The sequence below is a fragment of the Pararge aegeria genome, chromosome 12 (genome assembly GCF_905163445.1).
Source record: "Pararge aegeria chromosome 12, ilParAegt1.1, whole genome shotgun sequence".
In the NCBI taxonomy this organism is placed as follows: domain Eukaryota; kingdom Metazoa; phylum Arthropoda; class Insecta; order Lepidoptera; family Nymphalidae; genus Pararge; species Pararge aegeria.
Genome location: NC_053191.1, coordinates 2156961 through 2169242, shown reverse-complemented (window position 1 = coordinate 2169242; position 12282 = coordinate 2156961). Strand labels below are relative to the sequence as shown.

Below are 12282 nucleotides of genomic sequence, written 5' to 3'. Positions count from 1 at the left end.
ATATTCGCAGTATCAAAAGTACCAATAGACATTCTTCTAAATCTTAATGGAATATTTTACACAGAAAATAAAATATTAGTGCTAGTTCTGTTATATTTATTTATTAATTTATTTTGTGGAAACATACAGTAATATAATTATCTAAACAGTTAAGTTACTCTAAATTAACAAGTCACAAATTGGTAATGCTATCATTTTCACAATAGCACTACCTTTACACTTGTCAATTTGGTTTTAGTTCATATTTGCACAGATAAAACAGAATTAGTACAACTTTCTAATGGGCCCTCATAAGAAGGCTCAGAGGCACTCAGCGATGGAGACAGTTATGCTCAGAGTATCTCTCGCGATCAAATCCAAAATGTGGGGATTCGTAGAAGCACCGTTGCCGACATAGTTCAACGAGACGCGAAGCTGAAGTGGCAATGGGCCGGGCACATAGATGGACGTTAGGGTCCCAAGGGGCTGGAATGGCAGCTCCGAACTGGTAAGCGCAGCGTTGGTCGACCCCCGACGAGGTGGACAGACGACATCAAGCGCCCGCAGGTAGCCGCTGGATCCAAACGGCACAGAACCGTGGATTTTGGAACTCCCTACAAAAGACCTACGTCCAGCAGTGGACGTCTATCTTGATATGATGACGATGATGAGTACAACTTTCAGACGCATCGAAGGTCTAAATATCTTATTTATAGACACAAAAATGCATTGTTTTAGTTTATTTTTTTCAAAACATCATTCAGTTATTTCAATGAGAATTACAATAATCTTGTATAAATATTATAAAAGTACGATAAAAAATACTTATTTGCTACATAAATGTAAATGGTAGGTAAATTTGCTGGGATTAAATATACGAGAATTAAAATGACAACTTGTAAGCAATTTTATACAAAAAGTGGTAGATAAAGCGGTACGACAACTTGGCTAATTAGCCTCCCTATTCGTCTAGCCCTTTTTAAAATTTATAGTATTAATTACAAGCCTTCATTTGTAAAATAGTAAAAATATAACATTGTCGAATTATACTATCTATTTTTGTATAGAATTAAAAATAAAATGCACAATGTTTATCATACTTATTCCAATACCACAACACACAAAAATACGTAGTTTAATTTATTTTATATAAAAATAATGCGCCAATTAATCTAACATATAAATAATTTATTAAGTTTAAAAACGGTCCTTTTATTAAAAATAACGAATCTTGTATTTTCTGGTGTATCTAATTTACAGTTTATATTGTAGCAGGTAAAACTTTATTAAATTTAAAGACCGGAGTTTTAGTGAAAAATATCAATTTTCATATAACCGCTCGAAAACTAAATTTTGTTGACTGAAAAGGAATGCTAACGATTTACGTTAACTTCACGCCTTACTTTGAATGACGTACGAGATAGATAGCGAGATATTTCATTCTTTACCATATCAAAATCTTCTTTACACGCCTTTGGGAACATTATGCAGAACCCATGCAGGTTTCCTCGCGATGTTTTCCTTAACCGTTAAAGCAAGTTATCTAATTGCTTAAATTCGCCGCTTTCCCATAGCATAAAATATTAATTTTCTACTATCGCCAAAATTTTCTACTATCGCCAAAATTTTCTACCATCGCCAAAATTTTCTACCATCTTTAATGTTTTTTATGATGGCAATAAAAAATTGGAAGCTTAAGTATTTTTTTCAGATGGCGCGTGATCGTGGCACCCAGGTGGTAAAATAAAAATGCTTTTTCGAGGCACCTACTTAAATACTTCTGAGTTATCTGAAGATATACCTCCAAAACGTTATTGCGAAATTAGTAGAATGGATGTGAAACAATAACAGTACTTTATAACTTTTTCCTGTGTTGACTTACGTCTAGGCCACAAAAATGTGACTTTTTTACATTTTTTTTTTTGTATATTTGTGTTAGCCGTAGTTTCTGATATATATGAAAAATTACTATAAAATTTTAACCACATACCAATTTGTCAATTACTGACAACGCCTCCAAATTACATATTATAGTAATATTATAATTATCACATTGTAAAATATTAATTCTGATTTATAAAACACGTCAGATCTGCTAAATATCGTAACATTAAATATACAGAGTAATTTAAAAATACTGACAAGCTCTTATCTGTAAGTTAGTTATAGTTATCAAACTCGCAGTTTACTAGTAATTTTTGACAAACAACTTTTTGATGGTTTCATATAGGCAAAAATATCCTATATTAAGTTTTATAATTTTGTATTGTCTGAATATTTGGTACTCTAAATCCCGAATACATAAAATCCTCTGAAAATTTAGTAGGCCGTAATTTTTTTTCCTATGCAAAAACAGTTCGAAATATACCAATGATTGATTTCATTAAGAGGTTGTTGATATTTTATAACCCAACTGCATTATATAATGGGAACTAGGAACATACTTAATTTTATAATATAAAATACATTATTAAAAAATAATTTACTCTATGGCGACATTTATTTTGGTACACTTTAGTTATGAGTAGCTTTTAAAAAATAACAGATACTATAAATATACAGATAATAAATATGATATTATATACGATTTTTTGTTTCCGCTTTTTTTTAATTTGGCTGAAGCTACTTTTCGACCTTTCCAATCATTGGCACTGGTGATGTATGTGAATATTTCAACTCAATATTACAAGTATTCAAATAACGCATTAAGTATGTAAATACAAACAAACATAGGAATGATATAGTTTACTAACGTGTTTAGAATTAGTACAAAGCTTTTGTTAACCAACTTTTAATAGTATATAAGCTTGAAAAATAATTATTATGAAAATGCAACTTTGTGTATTAACAGAACTGTACAGAAAGTGCCGGCTATATTTTTATCGCTTCCAAAAACGGCATTTTTTTCTGAAAATGAACTTGTATCCATCACTTTAAATTTTGATTCTGCTGATCTGCCAGTCAGACGTTGTTTAACGTCCGTTTTCTATACACCATCTGTCTATAATCTGTTTATATAAGTTGCTTAGCAAAGTTCTAATTTGTTAAAAATTGTATGGATATTTTATTACAATAACAGCGTTGCGTGGCAATACATTTAGATTACGGATAGATTAATTATAGTAAAACGGGCATAAGTCATTGGATGCAATATATCCACTAACTTAGTGTGCATTTACGAATGCAAATGCCCTTAACATTTAAAAATTAAAGTTTGGATAGTGTTCAATATTTTTTTTTCAAATATTCGGGCAATACCATAGATTTCACACTCCTTTAATAGAATTGAACCTTATTTCTTTGTATTAACGTTCAAATTCGTCCATATTTATTGATTTTAGATAATTTTATAAAAAAAAGCATACGCAGATAAATCCAAGCCACTCTAAAGACCACCAAAATAAGCATGGCCAATATTATTTTAAATACACTAAACATTAATATTATCTAAAATCTAAAAATCCGCACCCGCATCATAAGGTCACTCCGGATATATAAATGTATATATTTTGGTAATGTTGGTATAATGTGTCACAAGTACACCAGCAAGAACTGGGTTTTTTTAGTGCGTTGATATAAAAAGTACTACAAAAATATTGTAAATGCTTTTTTTTGTTTCATTTGAACACAGCAAATGCTAAAGTGCTGAGATATTTCCATTGTTTGGTTTTTAAAAAACTACATCTAAATAAACTTTTTGAAATGTTACGTTTTGGCTCTAAAACATGTTTTACATAAAACGCATTCCTTGGAGTCTCTGGGCGCAATAGCTCCAGAACCGTTCCATGTTTAGGAAGTTCTTACAAAAGGTTTATATCCAACATTGGACTTTCTGTGGTAAAGGTAAAATACTTTTGGTGTTTATATCAAATACATATATAACTATTCTTCTCTATGAAACAAACTTTTAAAACAGATTATATATATGTCTATGATAAATTATTGATTTAGATCCCCTCCCGTTAATCTGGAAGTCAGGTAAATATATTTACTATTAAAATTCTACCAAAACAAAAGAAAATCTTTAGCACTATGGTAATACAGTAAATACTTTTTTTTTGTGTATTGGCAACACTTTGTATTGGACCCACCAAGCGATGGCATCGCTTCCAGTCATTCCATTCATTCTCTATTCAAAATTTAACTAGCGTATTTGACAATCTTTTCGCACACTTAAAAAAAATATAAAATTCGTTGATATAAAATAACTTAATAAATATCGTAAAATAAAGTGTCGTGATTTTCTTGTACATTCATGAGTATACGCAAGTATCATAAGTTTTGCAAACAGTTGGAAAATCAGTTTTAAATGGGTGTACTAAGTAAGCATTATTCGAAAACATGAAAATATTTATTCATTTATTAATTAATATTTTATGAATAATTTTATGTTTTGTGCATGGCAGACTTAGTACCTTATACTCGGTACTAAGTCTATGGGGTGTTTTATAAAACACCCAATACATATGTTTGAGCTGTATTCTTGTAACATACGCACATCTACATCTTACTATAATAATATCAACAGAAATGACGCTCATACACTTTGGAATAGATTTAAATCAAGAGTTTTTTATATCAACGATTATTTTTGTAACTCTATACAACGTGTAACCGAATAAAGAAATATTGTTGAAGGTTGCATAAGTATATTTAAAAAATTTAAATCAAAAGAAGTATATTAATTTTTCCATACGAACTAGTTCAAAACATTTGAAGTGTTCACTAATGAGAACTCTTTTGAAAATGAAAGACCAACACGCGCATAGTACCAACGCTACGGAACGCGTACCTTTATAATAGATTAAATAAGTGACACTTTATTTTAACTATGGCAGTGGCTTTCCATGGCTAAAAAACTATTAAAGTTTCGGTTCCACAAATAAGCCTCAGAGACGTAATATTTCGGTTTTCATTTACACGTTGCATATTTCGAGTTTACAGTTCATAAGTGACTTGAGGAACAATCAAATACCCTATAAAAAATCATCTAGCTCTTAGGGAAATAATTACAAGTGAACGACCCTTTACTGACTTGCAAAGCTAGGGTCTGATTGGCGATTTTCGTTACGGGCGAAATGCAGGCAAACGGCGTCTTGGAGTCCAGGTTGTTCGGTTGCACGTCGCAGTTTAGGATCATTTTGTTGTGATTGGACGTTGAGCCGGAGTTGTCCAAGGCCGCAATGTCTTCCGGCTTAAAGATGAGAGAACCCCACGTGGGGTACGCGCCCCATACGATAAGGGTGGTTATTATTTTTGGGCCGATCCCCCCGATCGCCTGGAATAAATGTTCAATTCTAAATCATTTATTGCATATTACAGGCAAGGTTAGATATAATAATATGTTATGAAGTCCCAATGTATGTATCCTTTTTGGGCGTGCAAGAATTACAAACTATTATTTAAAGACCAAAGTTAATTATTAAAAACTAGTATATTAAATGTCTATTGGATAGAAGCACGCGTTACTTTGCGGAAATCCATATATTATGAAAAATAAGCTTAATTTTCTGTACACCGCGAAAATCTGGAGAATCTGTATGGTGTTATTTATAATTTCTTCAATTCGTCACACCAAACAGATCTTCGGCAATGTTCTGTCTACGCACGTTTCGCTCCGACGCCTGATCATAGAAGATGTTGACGGCGGTTCTATCCGATACCGCACTTACCATTTTGGATGTGGGTATGTGGGCGACACCAGCGACGATCGCGTTGGGCGGAGTTCCGACGGGCATGTGGAATGCCATTGAGCAGGCCAGGGCTGCCGGGATCATCAGGTAGCGGGGATCCATATGGAGGGCGCGAGCCTGTAAGAAAAAAAGAGATATTAGAAAAAAAGAAAAAGCGTTATCGTGAGTCTGGTCTAGGTACCACCCCACCGACAAAGACGTGACGCTAAGCGATTAAGCGTTCCGGTACGATGTCGCGTATAAAACGAATAGGGCTTTGTTTTCAATATAACTGCAATGGGTTGCCGGTCTTAGTCTATGTCAAAAATATATTTATTCAAGTATCTACAGTAGATGACATTTATCATGCGTACATTATGTGAAAAATGTGTTCTTGGTAATGAGATGATAAACTTAAAACTAAAACTACGACGGTTACAAATGCAACCTGCTCTAAGAAGAAGCCCACAACAAACTTAGCCGGTCGTTCTTTTTGCTATCACCATCTCACATTGTCACTGAAAATAATTGGAAGTGCAAGTCTGGTTAGACCAGTTCACACCCAAGCTTTTTCATCAGTTACGTTAACCTTTATATTGTAATAAGACTTTTCGTTAAGCTTACGTTAAATACATACTTTGAACTTTTTTAGCGACATCTCTTCATATTATATATAACCCAGGTTAGCCTGTTTCCATCTTACACTGCAATTTCATCTACCACCAGGTGAGTTTGCAGTTAAAAGCTAATAATAATAATAAAGTTTTTTATTAGAGGCATATAAACCCATATATCAGCTTTTTTATTATACAAAGAAATCTATAATTAAAATTATTCATAAAATCTTAGATCTAACTGAAATATTTAATAAACTTATTTCAGATGTCAAAGGATCTTGGGTTTTTTTCTGTTCCTGAACCGATGAACAGACAGTAATTTAGTCTGAAATAGGACTTGGCATACCGTCACAGAAGACCTTGAGTATTATATTGTTAGAGTTACAAATCCTTTCCCAAAAGGATGCCACACAAGTTCCATCAATACAATAAAATAAAATAAACTAACTTGGCATACCTTCACCGACGACCTTGAGTATTCTATTGTTAGAGTTACCAATCCTTTCCCAAAAGGATGCCACACAAGTTCCATCAATACAATAAAATGAAATAAGCTAACTTGGACTCAGAAAGCAGAGTCGCTGCCCACTGCGCCAGCCGTCTACGCTAGCCGTAAAGGACGACGGGTCCGCTTATTGAGGATATAGGATATAAACGGACCATTGAGGATAGCTCACCATATTGGCCAGCACGGGCAGGATGAGGTTTGCGATGGCGACGTTGGAGGTGAACTCCGTGATGAACTGCGTCACCAGCACCACCACCAGCAGCACCAGAGACGGCGGCAGCCCGTTGAGCCCGTTGAGCGACGAGCCGATCATCGAGGAGAGCTTTGTCGCCTTGCTACCTTCCGCCAGTGCGAAGCCACCGCCTGAAATAGGAGAGAAACTTTAATATATCCGGTCTTTGAAAGAAAACGCTTATATAAAACAATAATAAACAGTTAACATAACTTTTTAACAGCGTATTATCCTTGTTGATCTTACCACCAACCAAAAAATAAATCTCTCAGAAGTACATTCAAACGATAGTAGATGGCGCTCACATACAATGAATTTTGGAAACTGTTGATAGATGACGTTGTCCTGTAAGGTTTTGATTTATCCTACGAATATAATACATGTGGAAGTGTGGATGTCTGTTACTCAATTATGCAAAAACGGCTGAACGGATTTGGATGAAATTCGGCATGCACGCATGCATGCATTTGACGGAGAAGAACATAGGCTACCTTTTATCCGCATTCCTTAAGAAGTTCCCGGGGGAAAATTAAAAATTGTTTACGAGCTAAGCCGCGGGCTTTGAAATTTGGTATGTATGTCACCTTTGCTATGGAAAAGGACAGTTACTTTCTATACCGATCGCTCAAATAGTTCCCGTGGAAGGATTAAAAATTGTTAACGAACGAAGCGATAGACCCAATTCTGAAGTCATCGCAGACGAAGTCGCGGGCTAGTTTACTTATATTTTGGGGTCGCAGCAAAGTACAGAATAAAAGTATGTTAAGATTGATACAAATTTATCAATGTAAGTGTTACATAATTAATTATTATAACATTAAAACTAAACTTATTAACTATGCTCGGTCGATTTGTGGGCACGAGCTCCTTAGCCAGAAATACGTAACGTGATTTGTAGAAAAACCGTAGTAAACGCGGAAGAAGAATGCTTGTGGTTTAAATATCATTTTAATTAAAATATATATATTATGTACTAACGGACCCCAGCGCCATCTGTAGGGCTGATTGGTGAATCTAAGATAGCCTGTTGCTTGGGGTTTAAGTTTTACCAAAATCAGACACTAAATTTACCAGAATGTTCCGGGTTAGTACCTTATTGGTTCTGGTGACCAAAATATTTAGAAAATTCCCCTTACATCTAAATAAATTAAGAAAAAAACCATGTTGAACTTACCCAGTAGGAACATCAGACCCCATGGGATTTTCTCCTTCAGAATATTCCACGTGACTACGCTAGCAGACGGCTTCGAATTGGCCAGTTCTTCATCTATGGGAAAAATATATAAATCAAAAATTCGAAACCCCCGACATTATTATCATTACACTGCATTATTATTAATTATTACTCTTAGATTATAGTTTATAGTCCGAGTACAGTTATCACTCAGGTATACACAACATTGAAGTAAGTCCGGTTAAAAATAATTAAATTAATTTAGGTAGTTGTGAAAAAACATGTTATCCGCCATTTTGTGCTTGCGGCCATCTTGGATCGATTTTCATCAAACATAGATAACAAGACTCCCAACACGCAAGTATACGCAAACCGACTCACAGACATAAACACGAGAAACTTATAGTTTATGTACAGATTGAAAGAACTTCCTTTTGCTTTATACGTAGTAATCTATAATATGTAAAACAATTTCCTGGCTGGCTGACAGATAGGTAGGCTAAGACGTAGGCTAAGACTAAGCCTAAACAGTTGTAAGTTAAAAATTTCACAAACTGAGCCCAGTTTGTTAATTTATTTTCTTTTTTACAGATACGACATTATGTGGCAAGCCCGTTTCTAAGTTAGGTTAGGTTAGGTTAGCCGTGGTGGTATTTAGTTCGGGTATACCCCATCCCACATAACCTCCGTCCTGCCCAATGGACGGGGGTAGCCATAAAGCTTTCCAACCACGACAAAAAAAAAAGGTTGGGTTAGGTTATATCTACCTACCGGTGCGTTCCTAGGAGATCCCGGAGCCTCCCATTATGTACTGAGGCTGGCAACCGAGGGGGTTTCAGTGGGTAGAAATCTCACATAACCCAAATTCTCCCACAGAGAATTGGGTATCTTTTAAGATTTCCTCCCGTCAACAAAATAAAAAAAAAGGCTATATCTACCTGGGATCAAATGTTTTTCTTAAAATACTATTTTTTTTACTTCAATGCATTTCTATAAATAAATTCTTTATTTGTGCTTAAATAAATAAACAGTGTACTTACATGAGGCGGACGACCAGAAGAACTTGACAAAGTCCATGGACATCGGGAGAATGAACATAAGGATTACGATGAAAATGGACACCACGCCATCCTTTACTTTCCTGAAAAGTAATTAAATAAATATACTACGGCAATATACACATCGCCATCTAGCCCCAAGGTAAGCGTAGCTTATGTTATGGGTACTAAGATAAATGATGAATATTTTTATGAATAATATACTCGTACATAAATATAAATACTTAACTTAATATACAAATATACAAACATTTTCCAGTTGTAGGAATCGAACCCACAGCCTTGACGCAGAAAGCAGGGTCGCTACCCACTGCGCCAATCGACCGACAAATTAAATGTAAATTATTCGGGGAATTAATAATTTTGCAGTTTCATTCTTGAGCATTTTGGAGTTGAGATTTTGAGACGGTGGAAGAAGGGGGTTCGTCAATTGTCAAAAACAGTTATTGAGTCCACCGGTACCGGTACTATACTAGAGCTGAGAGCACTTTTGGAACTTCAACTATGTCTGTTTGTAGTGAATCTACCACCGGTTCGGAAGGCAGATTTTACCGACAAGAAGCCGACAAGAATCTCAGCAGTCGGTAACTATTGCAGAACTTACATGGTAGTGATGACATCAGCCCACCCGTTCATGAACCCGGGCTTCCTGAAGATGTACAGGAATACGGCCAAGATGAAAAGCAGCCCGGAAGCCTGATAAGAAAAATTAAACATATTTCAACCGTATTTCAATTAGAAAACCTTATTCGCGTTGAAAATCTAGTGGTTAGGACTTCGGCCGTTTCCTCCCCTCCCCCCCCTCGTTTCGGCTCCCTTTTGGGAGCCACTCTACGCAACTCTTACTTTCGGAGTTATGCGCGTTTTTAATTTAAGCAATCAAATAAACCCGCACTGCCTGTGAAGTACCAATCGGCACTTAGCCATTGTAGTGGACTACGACCTAAACCATTCTCATCCTGAGAGAAGCTGACGTCCTGAGGGAAGCCGTCAATGATTTTTTTTATTGTAATATATGACGGCCCTAGCAGATAACTCACCTGATGGTTAGTGGAAACCATCGTCTTTAAAAGCAACACTTCGCAGGGCATGCAAGCAGTGGCGTGCACTTCATACAAGCACAAAAGCACTGCCTACCCTAACATTTTTGTATATCTCATAAAGGGGCAGGATTTTATGCCATTCTCCTTTTTGATGCATACCCTGGTCAAAAACCTTGTGCACGCCACTGCATGCAAGGAGTACAAAAGTGCCTGTGTTCATCAACCTGAGGCGATTGGTATTAAACCTCATAATGTGTCTTGAATTAGCCCCCGAAACAAAAACGACGAGTATATTTGTCTGTGTGTGTTGATGGCATCGTATTTCCCTGTAGGATATTTTAATTTCGTTGTTTTTTTTTAACAATTTTTATTAGTGTTTTTACCTACACTAAATTTATAAAAAAAAACCTAATTTTTAGTAGTGTTTTTACCTACACTAAATTATTAATTTTATAAAATTCATTGGTTTTGTTTGAAAGGTAAATTAGCCGCGAGTGTTCTCAGCTATGTTTAATGAAAATCGGTGCAGGGTGGCCGCCCCCAAAAAATAGCGGATTACATATTTTTTTCGCAACTCCCTCAATATGGGTATATAAATGAAAGGTCTTGACTAGTATAATAATGAACAGTATATTGAAAGTCAGGGGTTTTTTATTTTCTTAACTTTATATATTTATATATTAATAGCTCTTTCCCGCGACTTCGTCTGCGTTTGATTTTGTTTTTTGATGTGGCATTAAATTTTGTTGTAGATCTAAAAGAAATTAAAGTATTCAGTATCGCTATGCCTTAAATGAGGGGTTTGCTGTTGTCCGCTGAGGAGTTCTGTCCTTTATCTCCACCCACAGTTTGGGCAAAATTAAATTCATATTATAACCTCTATAGTACAAAAATAATTATTTAAATCGGTTATAATTTGTCGGAGTTATCGTTTAAAATAATCAAACACTCATCCCCTCTCCCAAAGGAACCGAACTTAATGTCGAGATAAAAAGTATCCTATATTACTTCTAACCCTTCCAAGAATATGTGTACAAAGTTTCATGAGTAAAGTAGTTTTTGCGTGAAAGCGTAACAAACAAACTTACGTTGACATTTATAATATTAGTAGGGATAATAAATAACCTTTTCATGGAAAGTAACTGGTCCAAGTCCCTTGTACTGCTCCTTGATGATCTTCATTGTGTTATAGGAACCAGAGGAAGCCTTGTTCACACGCTTTGCCGCTTCGCTGTTGGGTCTGAAAATAAAATGCGGATATTGAGTCATCGAAAACAATTAAGTTCAAATGTACGTGCTTGCATGCGTTTGTGTGCGTGCGACGAGTGCGTGCGTGCGTTCGTGAGCACAGCTTTTCTCAGCGATAAGAAGATAACTATATTTCTGACTATATGTTTTTGTCTACTTTAGTTCAGCAAAAAATTCTCGATAGAAAAAAAATACTAAGTAAACTCTATCAATGATTTTAAGTACGTTATTCTTGCTAATTAATTATAAATAATTGGACAAAAAGAACTACTACTATGTACTGAATATTCTGGGTGTTTAAATTATTTTTAATTACCTATACATACTGATTTTCAACAAAGTGTAGGTGAAAGCACTTATACTCACTTACACACAAAATGTAAAATTTAGTTCACGATGAAACTGTCAACTCCTAGAAGGCATCAAAAATTGCAAAAAAAAATCAAATCCAGTTGTTATCGTGCGTGCGCTACTTTTGATCTATACGAGTGCGTGCGTTTTCTTATGAATAAGTTGTGAACTTTCTTCTATAGTTCAAGCAATTTAGAATACCGATGATGACAAAATCGGGTGATACAGTTTGGTGTTGCTGCTACATATCTTTTATCTACATACAACATTTAAAAATCCAACTGAATATCTAAAGAAAAAAAGAAATTGTTCCATTGTCGGAGGATTGTCAGCCGCCATTTTGGGGTAGTTTCGCTGCGTCACATAATTTCTGTTCGTTGCGTATCGTTAATATATGGAC

At 35.1% G+C, this 12282-nt stretch overlaps 1 protein-coding gene across 1 annotated transcript in view; it reads right to left on the bottom strand.

Moving 5' to 3' along the window:
• Positions 1 to 525: 525 nt before the first annotated feature.
• Positions 526 to 12282, bottom strand: part of LOC120628447 (protein I'm not dead yet) — a 67519-nt gene continuing 55762 nt past the window's right edge. The window contains exons 9-15 of the mRNA XM_039896826.1: positions 11409 to 11523; positions 9845 to 9936; positions 9223 to 9323; positions 8183 to 8275; positions 6946 to 7139; positions 5652 to 5789; positions 526 to 5257 (exon numbers count right to left, since the gene is read on the bottom strand). Of these exons, the coding sequence (XP_039752760.1) occupies positions 4970 to 5257; positions 5652 to 5789; positions 6946 to 7139; positions 8183 to 8275; positions 9223 to 9323; positions 9845 to 9936; positions 11409 to 11523 (1021 nt within the window). The 3' untranslated portion in view covers positions 526 to 4969. The remainder of the gene's footprint in view (positions 5258 to 5651; positions 5790 to 6945; positions 7140 to 8182; positions 8276 to 9222; positions 9324 to 9844; positions 9937 to 11408; positions 11524 to 12282) is intronic.